Consider the following 20954-nt stretch of genomic DNA (forward strand, 5'->3'; position numbering starts at 1 on the left):
ACACACACCGAGTCTCAGCTGCCCGCGCTGTGGCGCTGAAAGGAGCTCTGCTATCTGTGAGCCGATTGAGATAACTACCAGTCAGTCAACACAAACAGGATGAGGATTTGGATGGCTGAGGGGAACCCTGGGACAAGACGATCATATTTTACTGACAATGTCATTCTCCCAGGAAACATCCAAGGAGAATTCAATGCCAATGAAGTGTCAGTGAAGAACTATAAAGCTCCAGTGGGGTCCATAGCAGATAAAAACCCCACCAAAACCCCCACATAATACAGAAATAAAATCTATCTCTATAGGAGATTTTATAGGAGCTCAAGTGCCATAAGTTGGCTGAAGAATACAACATATTTGAAGTCTAAGCAACTGAAGGCCGTGGGTATGCATAAAATAACATTATCTTATTGTTGTCATATCAGGAAAAATATATCCAGTGGTTCTATGTAAACAGCGTTGATAAACTCTGTATCACGCACCATCTGTTCTCTAGTGCTCTCTCAGAAGATTAATGGTCACCATGTCAAAGCCATCCTAATCCATGTTTAATCTAGAGATCTAATAGGTCGTCTGATCTGTGACATCGTGTCCAGCCAGTCTTTAGGAGGCCAACATTTCACATCTTCAACTGAGAATAAATAATAAGCAATTACCAAAGTCAGTCAGACATTGTTGTTGCTGTTGTTGAAAAACGACAGCATCAACTACATGCCAGGTCCTAGGCCACCATCAACATCTAAGGTGCCTAATTTCACTTGAAACTGATCAGTCATTTGCTGACCGTTGCACTTTCTTTAGCCAAACATGACACCAGGCAAAGAAGTAGACAGTGCGTGTCCTGGAGTCCTACAGCGGCTACACTGAACAGCTTTGGCTCATTTCCCAACAAGACTCCATTTACCAGATGAGTAAAGAGAGAAGGACTGTGGTGAGTGAGGAAGAGAAAGAAAGGGAGAGTCAGCGGAGGCAGACATCAATTTACTTCACCATTTTTGCTCCAGAAATTATTTTGCAGGGATGGGAGGCACACATACATTCCCGCGCCAGTCACTGATAGATCATGATGGTTTATGGTGCGTTTGGTTAGACTGTAGTCAACGTCAGCCTCATGCAGAGAGATAGATAGAGGGAGCAGAAATCTGACTGTGTTCATGTCTGTGGGCTAACAAGAGCCAACTATCAGATGCTATCTGTCTGCAACAGTGCACCACTTTTCCTGCTGGCAAGGACACCAGGCTTGGAAGAGGAGGGGTGGCTGGGGAGTTGCTTCTTCTATAAAGGTTATAAATCCTCAGCATAGCCACAGGCATGTACCCATACACACAACAAAGATTATGAAACATAGATATACCAATGCTTTCTCTTTAGCCAGAAGGTGATGGCGAAGGGAAGTAGAGACCCCTCCAACTGTATGGGGCAGGAAGAAGAAGAGAAAGACAGTGCAGAGATGTGAATTATGAAGTAAATTAATGAGTGAGAGAGGGATTTCTAGCTGCTGGTGGAGCTGCTGGAGCTGGCCAGTATGGGACATTGATTGTGGCACAAAAAAGGTAAATATGCATGGCAAGAAAAGAGTATTACACTTGTAATGTATTCATAGTGTAAATTTGGGGGGTGGGGGTGCTAAGGTTATCCTTCTAGTTGTAAATTAGAAATTGGAAATGTTTGACAGCCCCCACTTTGCAAAAGTAGCTAGTTTATGTAATTTAAATGATGTGAAGACAAGGCCAGGTTGGGATGTAACCATGCATAACCACACCCAGGATACAGAAGGTTTTTCCTCTTCTTCCTCTTCTACTGACTGCACAAATGCAACAACATGACAGGGGAACTCACATATTTTCGAAGGTTCTAAGTTGGTGCTTGATAATTATAAAACATCCTGAAAATAACAGTAAATTACACACACTGATGTTGTTAAAGGTAATGAATTTGGTTAATATTGTTGAGACAGTATTTGGATTTATTTTAAGGTTTAATGATGCTAGTTTGAAACCAGCTTGTATATTAATAAAGTCAATGATCAACTATTTTGATTGGACACATAAATTTAGTAAGTGAGACGGGACTGGATAGTTACACAGAGCCATAAATAAACCTGAGTTATCACATAATGTTTGTTTGCCTTTGTAAACTGGTCACTTTGCCTTTAATTGCAAGTTTGTTCATATTCTAGTGAGTTAATGTATGAGTCCATGTGGACATTTGTGCCAGATGTAATTACATTCTGTTCAGGAGCCTGGTATATAGCATAGACCAGAATGTGATGAATGTAAAGTCAGAGTGACTTTGAGATTTGACTAACAAGATCCAATCAGTTCATCCCTGAGTCCTGATAATCTGTGAGTCCATGATTTTGTCAAATTTGAAAAAATGTCCTCAAGTCATTACAGTCCTATTGCAAGAATAAGGATGTTAGGTAACAGTGACCTTGACCTTTGACTGCCAAAATCTAATCAGTTCATTCTTAAATCCTTACCTTGTCTATGATGACATTAAGGATATTTTGAATACATTCTTTTAAGGATGTCAAGTTTAAGATGGCTGTCACTTGCACAGAGGCCTATAAGGACAAAAACAAAGAATCTTAAAAGAATTTTACTTTTTCACATTTGTAAAGCGTGTACAGTACATGATGTGGGTCAGTACAGCAGAGCTCTTCACCTTCAATAGAGATCATCCAATGGGGTAGTGTGCCACGAGAGTGTTCAGCAATACCATAGATTATTAATAAGCAGGTGTACACAGTCCACTGGATGTGTCTGGGACATCTGGCACGCAAACTTCCAAGTAGCTCCTAAAAAGCCTTTCAGAGAGGAGAGTGAACAGCAGGATGACAAAGGAATGAGGAGAAAGGCAAGACCGAGCTTCAGTCTCAGTAAAGAGTATTTATTTTTGATTTTTTTACAGGGTGTACGTCGTGGTAGCAGACACTGTTATTAAATATTTAGCACTTGGGCCGTCAAGTTAATTTACAGTGACTTTCCTAATTGAAGCTTTGTGGCTGGCCTTACAGACACTGTGGGATAATGGAAGGATAATAATGGCTTTGAAGGCTTTCCTAGTGTGTGTGTGTGTGTGTGTGTGTGTGTGTGTGTGTGTGTGCAAAGATTTATGCTTCATGAACAGATAAGACTTCACAAAAAGAAAAAAATAAAACCTCTTGGTGATTAAGCAAGCCGCCTCAGATAATTCCACCATTTCATCAACGCTTCTTCTCTTTATTGTCTCTTTATCATAATTAATGTGATGTTATCACCTCGCGCCACAGCTGCTCTGGCATTATACAGTTCTAAAAAGCTCTTGATGATAATTGCCTGTCCTGTCTTGTGTCTCTCTGTCTCAATCTTGAGCTTACAGCTTTTCGGATGTGCTCAGTTATAATGGCACCCAAATGATAACACAACAAACATTTGGTTTTGACTGCTGTATCCCATTTGCAGTCAGATTCGGTTCAGCTCTTTGTATCCTTGTGTGTCACGCAGAGGGAGCAAAGTCAGAGGAACTATTTAGTATGGATAAGACAAGCATTTCAGACCAGATAGGATGAGTTTAATTCATTAGGTTAATGAGAAAGGCTTGAGTTCTATCCAAAGACTGCATTTATATTTGGTAAATATAATGAGCCAAATACTGAGTAGTCTGCTGGCACTGCTACTTTTGGTAAAAAAACATTTTTGCTTCTGAATTTTATTATTAACTATTGGGATGTTTACCTTGAATTTTCAAATAGGAACAAGAGGACCTCGCTTTTAAAATCTAAGTGAATGAATAATGCATTACTTTAAATTAACAGAGATGCCTTTGCTTAGAGCTTGTGAATGTGTACAATGATAAAAACAACATTTCTTTATTCTGTCTGCTATAAATAGACAGGGAGTATTCCCTGCTTAGCTTTAGACTACTGGCTTTCTATAATGGTTTGATTCACGTCTTCCTGTGAGCATTCAGCAATACAACAAACTCGGAGGTGGGATACTACCCTCAAAGTCTGAAGGAATGCTATAAATGACATGAAAAACCTTTTTTTTAATAAACCTAGAGGAACGTGGTAAAGAGATCAACAGCACAGAAATATTCAAAATAATTTTTGCTTGTGAAAACCCAGTTGCATTTTCCAGTTCACAACATTTGTTATGCTTCGTTTCTGTACACAAGTTTAAGTGACAAATCTTTACATTTCCATGGAAGATTTCAAAATAATGGCCAAGCTAAGTGGCAGGCGGCCACTTGAGTGGCCATTAGTCCTCACACTAAAATGCAGAATGCAGATGCTTCACAGATTTTGGTCTCATCAGATAAATGGTGTGTTGCTGTTGTAACAATACAGCATTTACAGTAATGGGGCTCTCTAGTGTTTCAGTAGCAGCATTTAACCATGAGGTGGCAGTGAAGAACCACTGGGAATGTTACGGCAAAGCAGCATCAGGACCAAAGGAGGAAAATGCATTAAAACATTTCTCAGTAGTATTTTGTGTAAATGTTTGAAGTTCTTCTACTACTTTCTTCTACTACTGTTATGCTACTTTAAACATCTAGGCAACTACTTTCAGAGAATGACTGTGTGCTTTTGAATACATTTTCTGTCACTTGATTTGATTTTTTAATCATGTAAAATCACCTTCAATTAAATTCTATATACTTTTATATATTAAATATAGAGTAAAATTAAAATGAAGTGTTACAGCAGCTCAGAAAGAAATTACCAAAAAAAAAAAAAAATGCCTTCAACAATTAAAAAAAGCATTTAACGTATTAAAATGCAGGATAGAACAACAACAATAACAAAACTAATAATAATAATAATAATAAATATAACAGTAAGTAAAGAGTGTGTGTGTGTGTGTGTGTGTATGTGCATGCATGCTTGTGTGTGTAATCAATCAGGGTAACGATAAGAAAAAGGCGACAAAAAGACAAACTATTCCTTTAGGCTGTGCAATTAGGCTCATCAGTCTGGAGTTATCTGTGCTATTTGAGTTTGCTGGGAGCAGTCATGTATGTTGTGGAGTCTAATAGTATCAGGGATAGAGGACTTCACAGCCTTTTCCTGGAGCAGCCTATTGCTGAGGGTGCTGCTCTGTGCACACAGGGTGTCCTCTAAAGGTTGGGAGGTGTTTTCCATAACAGCCAACGGTTTGTCCATCACCATCCTCTCTCTCTCCTCCCCTGCTGAGTTCACAGAACACACTTAGGACATAGTTGGCCCTGCTTCATTTTGTTCACTCTCTCCCTGTCTGCTGCTCTCCACTGCACCAGCAGACCACTGCATGATGCTACCACAGACACGTGAAACAGTTGTCCTGCAATATCTAAAGACTCTAAGTCTCTTCAGCAGGTCAATTTTGTCTTTTTTCTCACGACAGTAGTCATGTCTGACCAGTCCAGCATGCTTGTAAGGTATTTGTAGATTTTGAACAGTCTCTATGTCCACTCCCTAGATATTTACCAGTCTAGTTGGAACATGTTTTTAGCTTGCAAAATTCTACAACCGGCTTCGTGATCTTAAGCTGGAGGTCGCTTCACTGACAACTCAAAGTCCTGGATCACTGTGCTGTATTCGAAAGTTCAAAATCAAGTCACACTCCGCTGTCCCAAAGTGAAATTTTTCATGGGCACACCATGCTGCCTGCAGGTGCAAATACATCCACAGTACACACCCGTGTCTGACAAACATTGACAGAAGGAACAGTCTACACAATATTTTCTATCCACACTAACAATATTGTATCCTCATTGCAGTGAAAAACAATAAAATGTATTGGGCAAAATTATAGCTCTTACAGACGATTTAAAAAGTCAGTGATGTAAATAACGAAATACCAGTGTAAATGAGATCAAACCTTTTTTTAAAGCATAAAAATAATGATAAAATCACTTCAGCACACCAGAGATTTTTTTAGCAGATTTGTTTAGCAGAGCAACAAAAGTTGGAATAAAAGACGGCTTGTAGGGATTACTTTTGTTTTTGGCAGCTTGATGACGTCTTCCTAAAGTTAGGACTTTATATTCACAGTGCAACAAGTGGGAAGGATCCCTAATAATTATTTTTGCCTGTGCAAGAACAGAAGTGTCAAAAAAAAATTATATAAAGACGGGAACGTCTTCGTGCCTATTGTTTTCATAGCATTTTTGATAAGTTGCAGTGGTACCTGTACGTAAGTAACAGATATGAATGCTTCTACTACTATGGCAACTAATATAGAGTTTTTAAGTAAGTGGAATGGATACGATCAGATTAAATAAAGGTCCTGGAGTTGTGATTGTCAAGCAGCACAAAAGGTAAGAAAACCAGCATTCAGGACACTTGGTTCAAAGATTCAGGTGCTTTTCTTGTCACAACCACATTTACCGCTTTTAACAATCTTCACTGAATGAGTAATAATTTGTACCGAAAAAAAAAAAGCCAATATTCACGTTAAAATTACTTAGCAGGTCTGCCGTACCAGAAACCGCTGGTAAGATGCTTTCTGCAGGCTGCAATTACAAAAAGTCTTACCCATGTGTGAATTTTTACCTCTTGAGCCCTCGCTGTGAGGAGTGATGGTCTGCCACGGTCTCCCAGCTGAACTGGTCACTTAATTTAGCCCTTCTGTGACATGGCGTAATAGATGTGGAGGGGGATCGATAGAGAGGCGACAATGAATTAATAACACGTGGTAAGTTAGGTGGCTATAACATATAATTTATTGAAGGTGATGTAGTCTGTCCTGAGCTCATTACTCACTGGACACCAGTGAAGCTTCTATCTAACTACTTACTACTCTACTCTCCTATGATGTATAATGCATTCATATTGAAGTGAGAGGTATATGTATACTTATGTGTTTGATGCAGTCTTTGCTAAAACCCCTAAGTTGGTTTATTTTGCCTGGTTCACATCTCCCAGCACAAGGATTATGGGGTTGACCAAAGAGAACTGACCTGCTGGAGATTAGGAGACTGAAGAGCACTTTAAACCAGGGTAATCCGCTATTGACATCTAACAACATTGCCATTAATAGTCAGGTAATCTTGCTTTTTATCCTCACACTCTGTAGCTAATCCTGTCTGCAGCTCAGAAAGTAGCTTAAAGCCTGAGCAATGACACCTTTCCAGTTTTTCCTGTAGACTGCAGAGCTTCCATCATTCAGCCAAATGGGAAAGTTATACAGACAATCATATAAACAGCTGCATGGCCTACTGTGCTGTGATCTGAGTCATTTTCTATCCCCTGCCTTCCCTGTTTCACTCGAACCCATGCAGCTTCGTCAGAATAACATCACACTAACTATGCACTAGTGTTGAGCAACAGCCTGAAACCTCAGCCAGTTTGTTTATCTGTTTGGCTGCAGGATCTAAAAGACCAGAGGGAGGGAGAAAAATGCTAATCACCGACTGTTCAATCACGAGCATGAACATCTCAGTTTCTTGTTTCTGCAGATGGAGATGAGCACAGACAGCGGTGGACTTTTTCTACCACTGATCTATCGGAAAACTATCATGTCTCCCTGAGCACCTCTGTCTAATGTTACAGGTGTTTTCCTTTAGGGAGGAGAGTCGGTGCCACATAAGTTTTGTGACAGCTCCCGACAGCTCACACCTCTGTTTCTATATAAAGCTGTAATCTAGCTTAACCTCTAGTGTGAACCTTTGTTTTCTTTTAAACGCGGCATGACAAGTAACATGGATGCAAAAGGACAAGATGTGAAAAAGACAGGATCTGAGACATGCAGAAAGACTGAGGCAACAAAACGGAAGGAAAAGATGCCAAAAAACTCAATTTTCAGGGTACATTTAACACAGGTTCCACATGCACATCAACCAATTTAATTTGACAAACTATCCTACAGTAATACATTTGCAGACCCAAATGGGCTCAATAAAAAAGTGCAAATAGGCTGCAGTCACAAATCCTCTGTCATGCTGTGAGCCGTTTGGATCCACCGCATTAAATGACACATCATTTACATACACAACATATGTTACATAACAATAGTGCAAAAAAGAGTTATTAAAGTGGCCTCGCCGTTGTTTATGCCATTCACTTCCTCTAATCATCATACCAGTATCATAATAAGGTAACAAGGTAGAACTCAAAAAGAAGTGGGTTCATAGGATTCATTAGATAATTTTTTTATCACTTATTACATCAGAATTTCTTGTAATCATTTTTAAATGAGCTGCAGGCCATGGCACTCTGTGACACTGTTATCTCACACTGCATAAATAGACCTTTAATGGCCTTTTCTGCAATAAGTAGCACATAAAGTGAATAAGATATAGATACATATAAAACAACAACAGTTGTTAAAACATTTGATATTTGACTGGTTATTACTGAGATATGCTAAAACATAAAGAACAAATTCAAAGTGCAGCACAGGGGTTTCATTTATTCTTCATAATTTGATATCAGGTCACATTACTACAGTCACACTGCACTCGGGAGTACATTTTTGTTTTGTGTAGATATTAAAGTCATAATCTCCTGGGTTGATCATGTGCAACTGTACGGAAACATAACACGGGGGTCTGGGAAGGCATCTCTAATCTAAATGCCATTTAGACAGGGTGAGAGGGAGCAATCCACTAGTTATCTAGAATATTTCAATTTGTTTGGATGCTACAGGCATAAAAGTCAGAGTTTTTAAAAGAGTTTTTAAATACAATATAAAGTACCTTAAAGGTCCCATATAATATCTCTTTTAATAACTTTACGGAGGTCTCAGAGGTCCCTTAAAGGTGTTTATTACATTTCCGGCTGAAATGCCACTCGCATCATGCATTGTGGAATGTTTGAAAATGTGTCTTTTTTACTGCAAAAGTCTAGGTTTTAGCATCTGTAGCTTTAAATGCAAAGTGACCTCACAAAGGGAGAGAATCCTGACTGGCTTGTTTTAATCGAATGGACTTTTCCTATACTTGTGTGTGTCTACACCCACCAGGGATGTCTGTAAATGTGCAAAATTTGGAAAATAGAGGACCTTTACATACAGCAAAGCATTTAAAGAAGTTGATACAGAATATTTACTGTATGGTGTAGCACTACCTTTTTATTTTCTGTAGCTATTAACAGTGGTTTCCAGCGTTAAACATATGGTCATATGTTGCTGTGTGAATGCAAATTATTGTGTTCTCTGCTACTGCTGTTTCTAAAACTTTCATCAGTAGTTTAAATTGTAACAATTTTATTTAACCCCCAACTAAGCATAGGTGTAAGTGTTTCACAACACACTACAGTACATTGGAGCCATAGTTAAAGGTAAAGTGTTTTATTTCTCATTATACATACAAAGTGTACAACGAAATTACATTAGATGGTCTTTATAATACTCAAACCATTTAAAGAATCTATGAATGTGTAACTATAACTGCTGAATAATAAATGAATAAATATAATGGTAACGATAAAATACATAGCCAATGAATAGTCTTCACAAGCAACAAATGCTTTATAGTATTAACTGAATGTAAAATTTGTCTTATCCAAAAATCATTAAATTACTTTGCTAATTGTTAAACGTTTATAAATACACTAAGAAGCTAATAATGAATTTGCTCTCATGATAGCATCTTAAATAGCACTTTGAAAAATCGACGTACTTTGTAAATGTTGAATGGGAGAAAATAATGTTCGTGGCAGAAACATGTTCACTCAGACAACTTCAACAACTGTATCTTATGCACCAAAGGAGTATTCGGCTATGATTCATAACCGCATGGGAGGCTCTGACATAAAAGGGAAAAGAAAGAAAAAAAAACCCAACAACTTCGTGGTTCCAGTGTCAGCCTGTGACTTCACAGCGTGTGAGGCTCTGAGGAGCAGAGGGGCTCTGCAGGAAGCTCCCAGTCATGACTGTGTGAGCTGTGAGACAGGAGCAGGGCGCAGAACACCTCCTCTCTCCTCCCCGCAAAACTTCAACCAACAATGGTTTTTAGCATGCATTTATGGAAAAAGGCGTTTGTTTTTGGTTTCTTGTGATGGCTTTGCGTCACCACATATTGGATTGTGTGCATAACAAACGACAGGTTGCCCGGATAATGTTGATGAAATGAACTTTTTGGATGATTTATAGTCGGGCTCCTGTTGGACTTCTGTTGCTGGGCCCTTGCGGGTGTATAGCAGTCATCGTTTTGTGATTTGTATTAAATGCCTGGTGTCCTCTTGTCAAAAGAGCACAGAGCTGCAGCCTTTCTTTGGTATGGAAAACCTCACCATGGATAACCTGACCGTGGAGAATGACACGTCGGTGCTGGACAATCAGACCTTGGGCGTCTGGACGGACTATACTGTTGAATATAAAGCGGCCAGTGTGTTTTTGGTGTCCCTCATATGCGGTGTGGGGATCGTGGGGAATGTGATGGTCATATTGGTGGTTCTGACCACCAAACACATGCGGACACCCACCAACTGTTACCTGGTGAGCCTGGCCGTGGCTGACCTGATGGTCCTGACGGCCGCCGGGCTGCCTAACATCACCGACGCCCTGTATGGACAGTGGGTGTACGGATACGTGGGCTGCCTGGGGATCACCTATTTCCAGTATCTGGGAATTAACGCGTCCTCCTGCTCCATCACCGCCTTCACCGTGGAGCGCTACATCGCCATCTGCCACCCTATCAAAGCGCAATTCCTGTGCACCTTATCCAGGGCAAAGAAAATCATCATGCTGGTCTGGGCGCTCACTTCTGTCTACTGCGTCATGTGGCTTTTTCTGTCAGACACTAAAAAGTTGGTATACGACAACGTGGTGCTTCTCAGCTGCGCCTACAAAGTGTCCAGAAGTCACTACCTGCCCATTTACTTTACAGATTTCGCGGTGTTTTACGTGCTGCCTCTCATTCTGGCCACAGTTCTGTACGGACTGATCGCCAGGATACTTTTCCTAAACCCGCTGCCTTCAGACCCCAAAGACAGCAGCAAGAAGTGGACAAGGGACACGACTCGGGAGGGGAGGATGTTTAGCACCAGCTCTTCCAGCAGCACCACGGCTGCGTCCCGCAGACAGGTGGGTCACTACTAATTCACTAACCCGTCTTCTGCGCGATCAGTGTGTTTGCGTGTGTGAGTAGGGGAGAAAGGTGCCAGCTGCGGCACAGGTCGGTTGTGAAAGCTAAACTCCCTCCAATCAGAAACAACTAAAAGTGATGTCATGCCTTTCAAAATAATGTGAAAGTCAGAAGCATAGCTGCATATTCACAGCAGCGTCGATTCGAGCCAGAAAAGGATCTAGTCTGCTAATAAAGAATGAAATCAATAATTCAGTGACCTAGTCCAGATGTTGGAGCACACGTGGGTAATGATTTTATTTCAGTACACAATAATATAGTTGGGATTTTTTGCTTGATGGCTGTTTGTGACCCCACAGACCCAAAAAGAGACTGCTATATGTATTATAACAACAGTAACAGTAATAGCAATTATAATAATTATTATTTGTTTTGTTTTTTTTGCTTCTGATCTTGTAAAAATCACCCAGACGCACGGGTGAACAGCAGAGACAGACAAGTGTTTCAGATCAAGGGGAGGAGGTCTTCCTGGAATGACAGGAGGGGTGGTACCCTGGGGGAGCTCCATGTTATACTGAAGAGTCTCGTCAATCCCATAGACTTGTGGCTTTTTCTCCAAAATTAGAATTGGTGTTTTATCCGTGATTAATGCACATCTACAAACACACAATCACATGTGTTTCAGGTGATCAGCATTAACCACTCACCTGTCTAAATTAGCAAAAGGTCAAGAAGTAATGAGGTGTTTTGCTCACTGATGACACTGGCAGTGCCCCTATTCAATCTGACTCAACTCACTGCAGCTGAGACACCACACCATAAATATGGATACAATTTAATTACGCACAAGTCAATAATTATGTAATTACACCTGGTAATTAGCTTTGTTATGTTTTGCACACAGATGTGATCAGTTGTCCTTGTTGGGAAATAATTGCATTAAACAGTGATTACACATAGACACACACAAACACACGTGTATACAGGAAAACACAGCTGTTGTCACTATTTTTGGATGGCAGACAAGTGTGGTATATATAAGTATATATGTACAACCACCTAGGACCAACCTGCTGAGTGTAGTTAACCGCAGTAACATTAAAATAAAAGTGTCATCCTATAGTCTCATACTAATTATATTACTGTAAATTAACTGAAAGGAAAAGAGGCAAACAGCAACAAGAAGTTGCTCTAATTTTGGATCATTTAGTGGCCATTATCTTTAGAACATGAACTGACACGTCATGCATGTTTCAAGCCTTATCTCTGACTGCCTTCCCTCTTTTCTCTGATTCAAAATGGCTTGCTTTTCTCTCATAGACAGCTCTCTAGTTCTCATGTTAAATGACCCTTTTTTTTTAACCACAAAGTCTTCACAGGTAAAATTCAAGGCTAAAACAAAAGTAGTCATTTAAAACTAGTTATTGTTTGAAAATCGATCTCACCAGCCAGACCCTGCGTAACAGAAAACACCTGTCTGTCAAGTGTTCCAGTGCTTATGTTCACTTAATAGTTGGGCGATCTCAGGAGCTATGCTTTGTGATGTTACACCTACAGGTAGGTGTAAATATAAGATATAGATACTGTTAGATGTTCACATATTCATTGTAAACCTAAATATCAGCAAACACAAATGAACAGACATTGCAAGTCAAATATTGTTTAGAGGGGACTGTAGATTCTAGCCAAACTGGTTGTCCTTTAAAAAGAGAGGCTTCATGAAATGCCTCAGTTGGTCCTTGTAAATAAAATGACCACTACATGAAGCTTTGAAGAAGAGAACCAGCATTTAAGCTACAGCATGTGCTTGGTTTGAATATTGTTTTAGTTAAGATGTGCCCCATAACTTATCTTATTGTGGAAAGGTGCTATCAAAGCCTCTCAAAGCAGCACTAGCATCAGTGCAGAGAAATTCTCTTCTACAGATTGTTATGTGAGGGTCGCCCTTCAAACCAATCAGAGAAACTCAAACCTTGTGCACCACATGCAAACACGAAAGGGTACTTTTTTCTGTTTCAGTTGCACATTGTAGCTTTAATAATCAGTGCAGGTTGCCCTTATTAGCTAATGGAGGTCAGTGTTCAGGTGCTGTTGCAGCTGTGTTCACAGAAAAAGCTCATAAAATACGAGATTCCTGTGGACGACAATCTCAGTGAAATATAACAATTTTGTTGGTCATGACAATCTCCTTAAAACCTTTCATAGATCTTAAACTTATTGTCCTTAGGATTTGTATCCTAGTAGATTTGGGGTCACCTGGCTGCGAATGGAGTTAGGTTTGGTGATTCACTTCTTTCGCAATGTTTTTGTCGAAAATACTGTACAACGGGAGAACAGCCAGCGTGTTTACAATGCAGCCCAATAAATTCAAACATCTACAGTAATGATGTAAGTCCCTCATATCTGTTTTCTCATTAATTTATCCCCATGCCAAATGGATCTGCCATCAAACATGTTAGAAATTATCTTGCAATAACATTTTTCACATATGACAGTTGTCAGCTATCATCTGTCTGGTAAGTAATGAACACAGCTTGTACTGTGGTTGCTTCACCCGGAAAACCACTCTGTGATTTTGCAGGAAAATGCTTTCATTTTGAAGCAGCAGCAGCAGTAGGTATTATTTAGTATTTAGTATTAGATATCAACAATGTTTGTTGCATTAAAAAACCTCAAACAGGATTGGTGGACTGTGCCACTGACAATGACACTGTTATGGTTATACGCTTCTGCTAAGAGTCGGAAGTCCGAATACAACAGGTATTTGTGAAATGCTTAAAGTTCAATCAGTTTTCCAGTTTCTGTGGTTTTGCTATCGTTGTCACATGTTAACAGCTTACTGAATTTTATTAGGTGACCAAGATGTTGGCTGTGGTGGTGATCCTTTTCGCCCTACTTTGGATGCCCTACCGAACCTTAGTGGTTGTCAACTCCTTCTTGAACAAGGCTTACCTGGACACCTGGTTCCTTCTCTTCTGTCGTCTCTGCATCTATTTAAACAGTGCCATCAATCCGGTCATCTATAACGCCATGTCCCAGAAGTTCCGTGCCGCTTTTAAAAAGCTGTGTCACTGTGGTCCTCAGCGCATGGAGAAACCGGCTTCTTACAGTGTGGCGCTCACCTACAGTGTCATTAAGGATATGTCCAACGGAGAAAGTCCCGACCACTTCACTACAGAAATGGACGATATAAACACACCAACAGATCAGTACCTGGCCACCACCAAGAAGATGCCGTATGAGGACCCTTCTCTATCTGGAAGTGACATCAAGGCCTGACTTTAAACACATTTTCTTTCTAGAAAGAATACAAGTGAAAATGACAGCTGTACTATGGGGATTTTAGAGACATTAAAAGTACACTGACAGTTTCAGTTTAATTTCTTTAAAAAGTGTTTTCCTGTAGGAAATGTTTCCTTCATATGACAAGTATACCTGAAACCAAATAACATACAATGAGATTAGATTTTTCTCGAATTCAGAGACAGGGATTGTGCAGAATCTAGTTTATTAATACATCTGTGCAGCAGTGAAGAGTGAGAAAATCTGGCCTGTGTCTAAAACATCTGAAAACAGAATAGATTATTAATGCTGGATGTGATGTGCCAAACTCTTATGACAGATGATGCTGACACACCTTTTCCGCAGAGTGGGTCACAGTTCAACTACAGCATCTGAAATGATCACATGGGTGAATCCCATTTTTTTCAGAAGAGTATGAAAAAAATCAAGGGAGGATTTATGGCAGGCAGAGGTGATAAATCAAAAGGACATTTGATCAAGTACTGTACTCAAGTACTCTTTTGAGACACGTGTACTTCCATTTTATGTGCCAAAGTGTTTTTATTTCATGTTTTATCCCAATACAATTAAGGGTAATATTGTAGATTTTACTCCACTATATTTATTTCACAGCTTAGTATAGCTCCTTTGCAGATTCAGATTCAGATATCCCCAAAAAACATCAACAGCACTCAGCTTGTCCCTTCAGGGGTCGGCACAGCGGAACATGAGTTTTTACACCAGATACCCTTTCTGCAGCAACCCTCCCATTTTTGTCCGAGCTCGGGACCCGCCCTGAATTGGCCCTTGGTGGCTGGCTGGGAGAACACCTGGTGGGGTGGGATTAGAGCCCGCAGCCCCCTGTATCCCGACCCAATGCCCTACCACTGAGCCACCATGCCCCCCTGAGACTCAGATCTCCCCAGCCCTTATATTTTAATGATTACAGTACTAGAAATGACAAAGACTTAAATTTTCATGACTTAAACAGCATTTAAGTCAATAACATACACTGTTTTCTTAGTGGAGTAGTTTTACTTTTGGTACTTCAGGTAAATTCAACAGCATTTACTTAGTACTTTTCCTTTATTTATATTTAGTTAGGTCAGCCTACAGTAAAAAACTACTAACTGAGTGTAACTTAAGATACTACTTCATTATGTTGAGCATATAGGATGAAGAACCAGAAAAGCCACACAGTAATTACCCACATACTGTAGTTTTGTTTTATTGGTATTTCTCTGAGATCCATGCTACTTGTTCCTGGGGATGGGTCAAATTACTGGAATGGTTGCAGGCACTTTGTGTGCAGGAGATTAAGTTTTGTTAAAAGTTTGAGGTATTTCTTATCTTTAGTGACACATGTATTTCTCGCTTTGTTAACAGTTTGCTGCTTTGTGTCCTTGGGAGTATTGTAACACAAGTCTCCATATCCATAATAATTTCACATACTGTAGCAGTACGAAACATGACAGAAAAGCAGCTCAGTGGCCCTGATAAATTAAAGACAAGCAATATCCTGTATGTCTAGATCAATTATGCCACAGCAGATAGTCAGGCACACTGACCTGGACAGAGTCACACACATTTGAAAGAACCAGTGTTAGGACGTTACATTTTGTAGACTTGCAATCCACTCAATAAGTGCTCCATATTTGAATTTATACCATTATAACAACAGTGCAAAGGCCTCTTGGACTGCAGGGGCCCCCCCTCACGTTGCAGGGAAAACAGGGCATGCTTCATAGCCCAGGACAGATATAGCTTGAAGCAGCCAAAGAACCTCCACACCACGTATTTCTTGATACCAGCAGCACTTCCCATTTAAGGCTGTTGTGATTGTTGGGCTGTCGTTTCCTGTGCCAACACAAAAGTTACCTCAAAGGGAGGTGTTTGTCTCCCCCATCTGAGCATCCCACCCGTCATACCAGTGTGGTGTATTTAGCTAACTCAAACATCTTGCTACCTGATTTTGACGGGGGCTGACATTTCTAAAAGTCTGGGACCAGAGTTGGGCAGTCATTGAAACTTGTTAGGATATTTTTCACTAGTTAGTACTGTAAGGGCTTTTGATTTGAATTTCAGACAGTAATAGTCCGTTGCATTGACAGTTCACTGTGGGGCTGAAACTTTTTTCTTATTGGTAGTTCAAAGGGTTTGTGTTTGTGTATATATTGGCAAAGTAGCTCCATCACTTTTTAATGAATAATATGTTTTTGCCCAACACAGGATTATGGCGGGTTAGTAATAGCCTTAATTTTAGTTGGTTTTTGGGTACAGTATGTTGTCAAGCAATGCATCACATCTACAGTAAATTCAATTTACAATTTTCAAATTAAGGGATTTTTCTATTCTGATTAGTGGTTATATTTTTATTGAACAGCCCTGGGATATCATGATGTCAATTTGTAGCAAAAATCTTTAACATTTGATCATGTTGCCTCCAGAAGCCATGTAGTCTAAATGAATCCACACGCACAGAACCATGACATTTTAATCGTGCTACTAGTGAGAAAGAACAGATGTGAAATTACATGACCTTTCGAAAAGGTTCAAGCAAAGAACGGAAGAGATATTACACACACCCACTTGAACTCAATGTGTCAGTTTAAAATCAACTGAACTGTAATGATTTCTGCAGGGGCTTTAGTCTTAATGGTGACAGACACGCCAAAGCCTTGCAATGTTTTGGTCACTGTGAAGATGCTACTGTGAAGGTCAGTGCCCAGTGTATAATGCTGAGGGAGAAATGTGTAAATATAAAGTGCATATAGAGGCTGTTTGTCATTGATATGGGCTCAGAGTGCACTGCTTTTTCTTTGATTAATCTCCTCAGCAGAACCCACAGAGCAACGATGGAATGTGTAAATAGATTGCAAAGTGCCACACTTGAGGTGCAATCTACAGTATGTGTATAGTTCACCCGGCTATTAAAACTATAATTTTCAGCAGTTTTTTTTTTGTGCTAGAAAATGTGCAAACTGAAGAGCACTCAGAGGGAAAGGGACCTGCCTCATACTGAACAGCAGGCTTTTTGTCTTTTGTAAAGTTGCTTGAAATTGACTGTGCAGTGCAATGTGAAATTAATTCAATATTGTGTTTTCAAATATGTGCCAGTGAGTGCATTTTTTAAAATAATAGCTTTTGAGCCGTTGTTCATCACTGTGTTCTCTATCATTTCAAACCAGTCAGTGGAAGCTAATGTTCCCCAAACAGGTTACAATATATACACAATTCAAAAAAATGAAAGGTTTGAAGTCTGTCGTTTGCAGCATAAAGAAGCTCTCATTTGTGCACTTTTATGTTCAGTTCTTTTTATGGTTTCACTTGAAAAGTATTTCACTTTTAGGAAAACATTTGTAGCAATGTTTTCTGTTCTGCAAAATGTTGCAGCTTGAACACCATCTTTTGTGATGTGAACACAAAGATAACTAATCTTTATACTGTACCTGATGTATTCCCATTCTGAAGCGATGCTTTGTATATTTTCTGTTTACAAGTAGCTTTTGTCTGCTCTTGCTGTTTGATGGATTGGTTTGTATTTTGTATTGTTCTTTGCCTATAATAAAGAGACAATGATTGCAGAGCCTTGTGGATAGTGCAATATTACTAATGTCTTAATGTCTTATACACTGTTTTCCTCTGTTCCTAAGTCCCAACACATCTGTACTAATCTGTTATAAGCAGCCACTGAATAAACTGCTTCACCACAGACACTGCCACGAATTAGGTACAGATAGCCTGTGTATGAGCTATGATCTGCCCGAAGGCATCAATCAGAGGGGTTGATGGCTTGGTTTTGAAGTCAGTCAGCATGTGGAAGTGTGTGTCACACAACCAAAACGTTCCTATCAATCTAGCTGTCTACACCAGTACATCACCTGTGTGTGTATTTTCTGTGTGATAGGCCTTGGAGAACTTTAGTTTCCTTTTCACTTTTCATTAAATATAATTATTCTTTTTGTACAGTGATGGTTTCAAATTCTCTCTTGCCTCCCTATGCTTGTCTTCTGAGTGAAATGCATCAAAAGCAACAAAATAAACAATACGCAAAAGAAAAATGGAATTGATTAGCATGAAAACATTATTCATTTCTTTTGTTTTTCAAATTTTCTACAGGTATGAACAATTGTATCATTATTGTGAATTCTTTTAGCCATAATAATCATGTTTTGAAAATCTGATAATGTGACAACCCAATTCTATGAAAGCACGTCCTGAAGCTACTGAAGTAACTATCAGCAGCACTATCAGAAGCTATCAGGTCATTTTCCTTTAAATATCTGACTCATCAAACCTGCCTCAATTTAGTTAAGTGGCAATGCTAACACTTCTATATATTACAGTAATTATCTCTGCAGTGTTGTGGAGATGCAAAGGACTTGATGTGCTGGGAGAGAATGTACCTCATACACAGACAATAATTGGAAACAGCTGTAACATTTCATCATCCGGCTAATGTCACACACATTTTCAGGGTCGAACCTGTATGCGCATTAGTACACTCAAATGTACTGTTAGAAGTGTAGTACTTTTTTGTACAGTCACACGTTACATACAGTACATGTGTCTGAATGCTATGGACATAAAAACCCTGCACATATGAACCGTTTGATTCAGACTTCTTCGGTGTACAGTGATCAAATGTAGTAAGATCTCTTTTGTAAGACATCGAGGGGCTAATGCACAAACTGCAAATGTCATCATTTAATGCTCAGATAAACTAAACACGGTCAGTCCAAATGATGGAGGGCGTCAAGACAATAATAAGAATGCGTTGCAAGAATTACTCCCTTTTATCCTCAACCTATTAAGCATAATCTATAACTCAAAGATCCATCAGATGTTATGATGCACGCTGCATTGCAACATGATTAATACATACTGCTGAGCAAGAGTTTCCAGAGGGGAGAAGTACTAAGTTCAAAATGGACACAGGCTTTTGTATATCTTCTAAAAGAGTGTTGATATGGAGGTTGTGATGACACTAAATGGGATGAAACCATTTAGACATGTCAATTACCTAGTTCTAATTTTAATAATTAAATACCATGCATGACTGTGTATTGAAAGATACAAGTGAAGATTTACTGGCCAAAAAGAACCACACCAACCTCGCAAATAGTTACATCTAAATGGGTGAAAATGACCCACTGAGCCGAGCTGAAGGGGCCAAGAGAATGACACAAAATAAAAGAGTAAAAGCTTCAACTGTGGACAGCTGCACCATGGAAATTGCCCTGGCTCTGGTGAACCTTATTTATCTGCCTGCTACTGCCTTCCAGCCCTATTACATGTAGAGAGCTGTGCATTTTTATGTTCATTTTGACACAGGGGAGAAAGAAAGGAAATGAGTCTTGGCCATCAGAAGTATGCCATTAAAGCTACAAGGGCCAAACTATAATGATAATTATTAGGTTTTCTCTTGTATGGGATTGTAATGATTCCCTCCAAGTCAAAGTTATGATCTCATCTTCTTTCTTTGATTTATATGCTTGTCAATTGTTTTAGCCACCCTCTTATGCATTAACTAGTCCTGCACTGAGAAGTTTTGAAGGGTCATTCATTCTCTAAATCTGCGTTTTATGTTTTCTGTGGTGTTTGGAGGCAAAACAGCTGACAAACTGCAGCCTTTATTTTGAAATGCACAGCAAATATAACAATTTCCAAGCTTGTTTCATTCCATTACGTTACTCCAGGTTGAATCACGATGTGCATACAGATGAGGAGAGCTGGGAATGCTCATATCTGACATTTCCCTCAACCTCAGAATGTCAATATTGAACAGTTTTATAGCTCAGGGACATTCATCAACACAATCCAAAACAATTAAGGAAAGAAATTGCCTCCAAATTGCTGTTTTGATAGAAATGCTGAGACCAACAAGCTCTGTAAGAATCACTGTGCACTTCAACATGAATCCATTGCTTAGGAAATGCATTTATGCTTGACTTCAACAAGTACTGCAACAGCACACAGTCATTACTGAGGCTGAACTACTCTGAGCTTCTGTATGTTGGTGTAAACACCAAAGTGTGATCAGGTTTTTGAAAATGTTGCCTGTTCATGCCACCTTCCATTCTTCATTTTCTACCTTTAGTTATGCTTCAGTCCTAATTCCAGGTAAATTATTGAACATAAAATGACGGGTACAGGGTTGTTCCTCTCCTGAGCAGCCCCAGCTCAACCACAAAATCTTTTATATTATAGCTGTCTTAGCTTTTTGAAGTAAAAATTGCTGCACTGCTGCCAGTGGTGTTCTGTGAGCTTGGCTTTGTGAGAAGCATCGACAGCACCTCTCAAAAAAAAAAAAAATTACATTTTGGAACATATTTCTACTTAGCTTTAAAACTATATGTTAAAGTGGAAGAATAGAAATTAAATCACAGCAATAAAATATGAAACGTTTAAAAACAGAAAGACAACAAACTCATGAGTTTTCACAGTGCAGAACCAAGTTTCTGTAAAGGTTGTTATATGGGTACAGGTTATATGAGGTACATCAATCTTGTGTGATCGTCACTAAAGTGGCTTCTGCAAAACAGCTCTAAGACAAAAGAGACAAACTGTGAAGGAGCATTCAAGCACCAAGTGAGCCATGAAAAATCCTAAGTGATGAGGGGAAAATAAGACCATGCAGGCTAATGTTTCCATCACCTCAACCAATCAGATTGTGAACA

The 20954-nt window shown here is 39.4% G+C and overlaps 1 protein-coding gene across 1 annotated transcript; it reads left to right on the plus strand.

The window, feature by feature from the left end:
* The first annotated feature begins 9772 nt into the window (after positions 1-9772).
* trhra (thyrotropin-releasing hormone receptor a) lies at positions 9773-17883 on the plus strand. Its single transcript, XM_067511772.1, has 2 exons — positions 9773-10991; positions 13846-17883. Exons 1-2 carry the CDS (start codon positions 10185-10187, stop codon positions 14269-14271), a joined length of 1233 nt encoding a protein of 410 aa, XP_067367873.1. The 5' UTR covers positions 9773-10184; the 3' UTR covers positions 14272-17883.
* Positions 17884-20954: the final 3071 nt, after the last annotated feature.

The sequence above is a fragment of the Channa argus genome, chromosome 7 (assembly GCF_033026475.1).
Source record: "Channa argus isolate prfri chromosome 7, Channa argus male v1.0, whole genome shotgun sequence".
In the NCBI taxonomy this organism is placed as follows: domain Eukaryota; kingdom Metazoa; phylum Chordata; class Actinopteri; order Anabantiformes; family Channidae; genus Channa; species Channa argus.

What these genes read in the sequence shown, in the direction of transcription:
- trhra (XM_067511772.1), top strand. Translation starts at nt 10,185, where the DNA reads ATGGAAAACCTCACCATGGATAACCTGACCGTGGAGAATGACACGTCG. An exon ending in CGGCTGCGTCCCGCAGACAG is followed by an intron (nt 10,992 to 13,845) that starts GTGGGTCACTAC and finishes GAATTTTATTAG; the next exon opens with GTGACCAAGATGTTGGCTGT.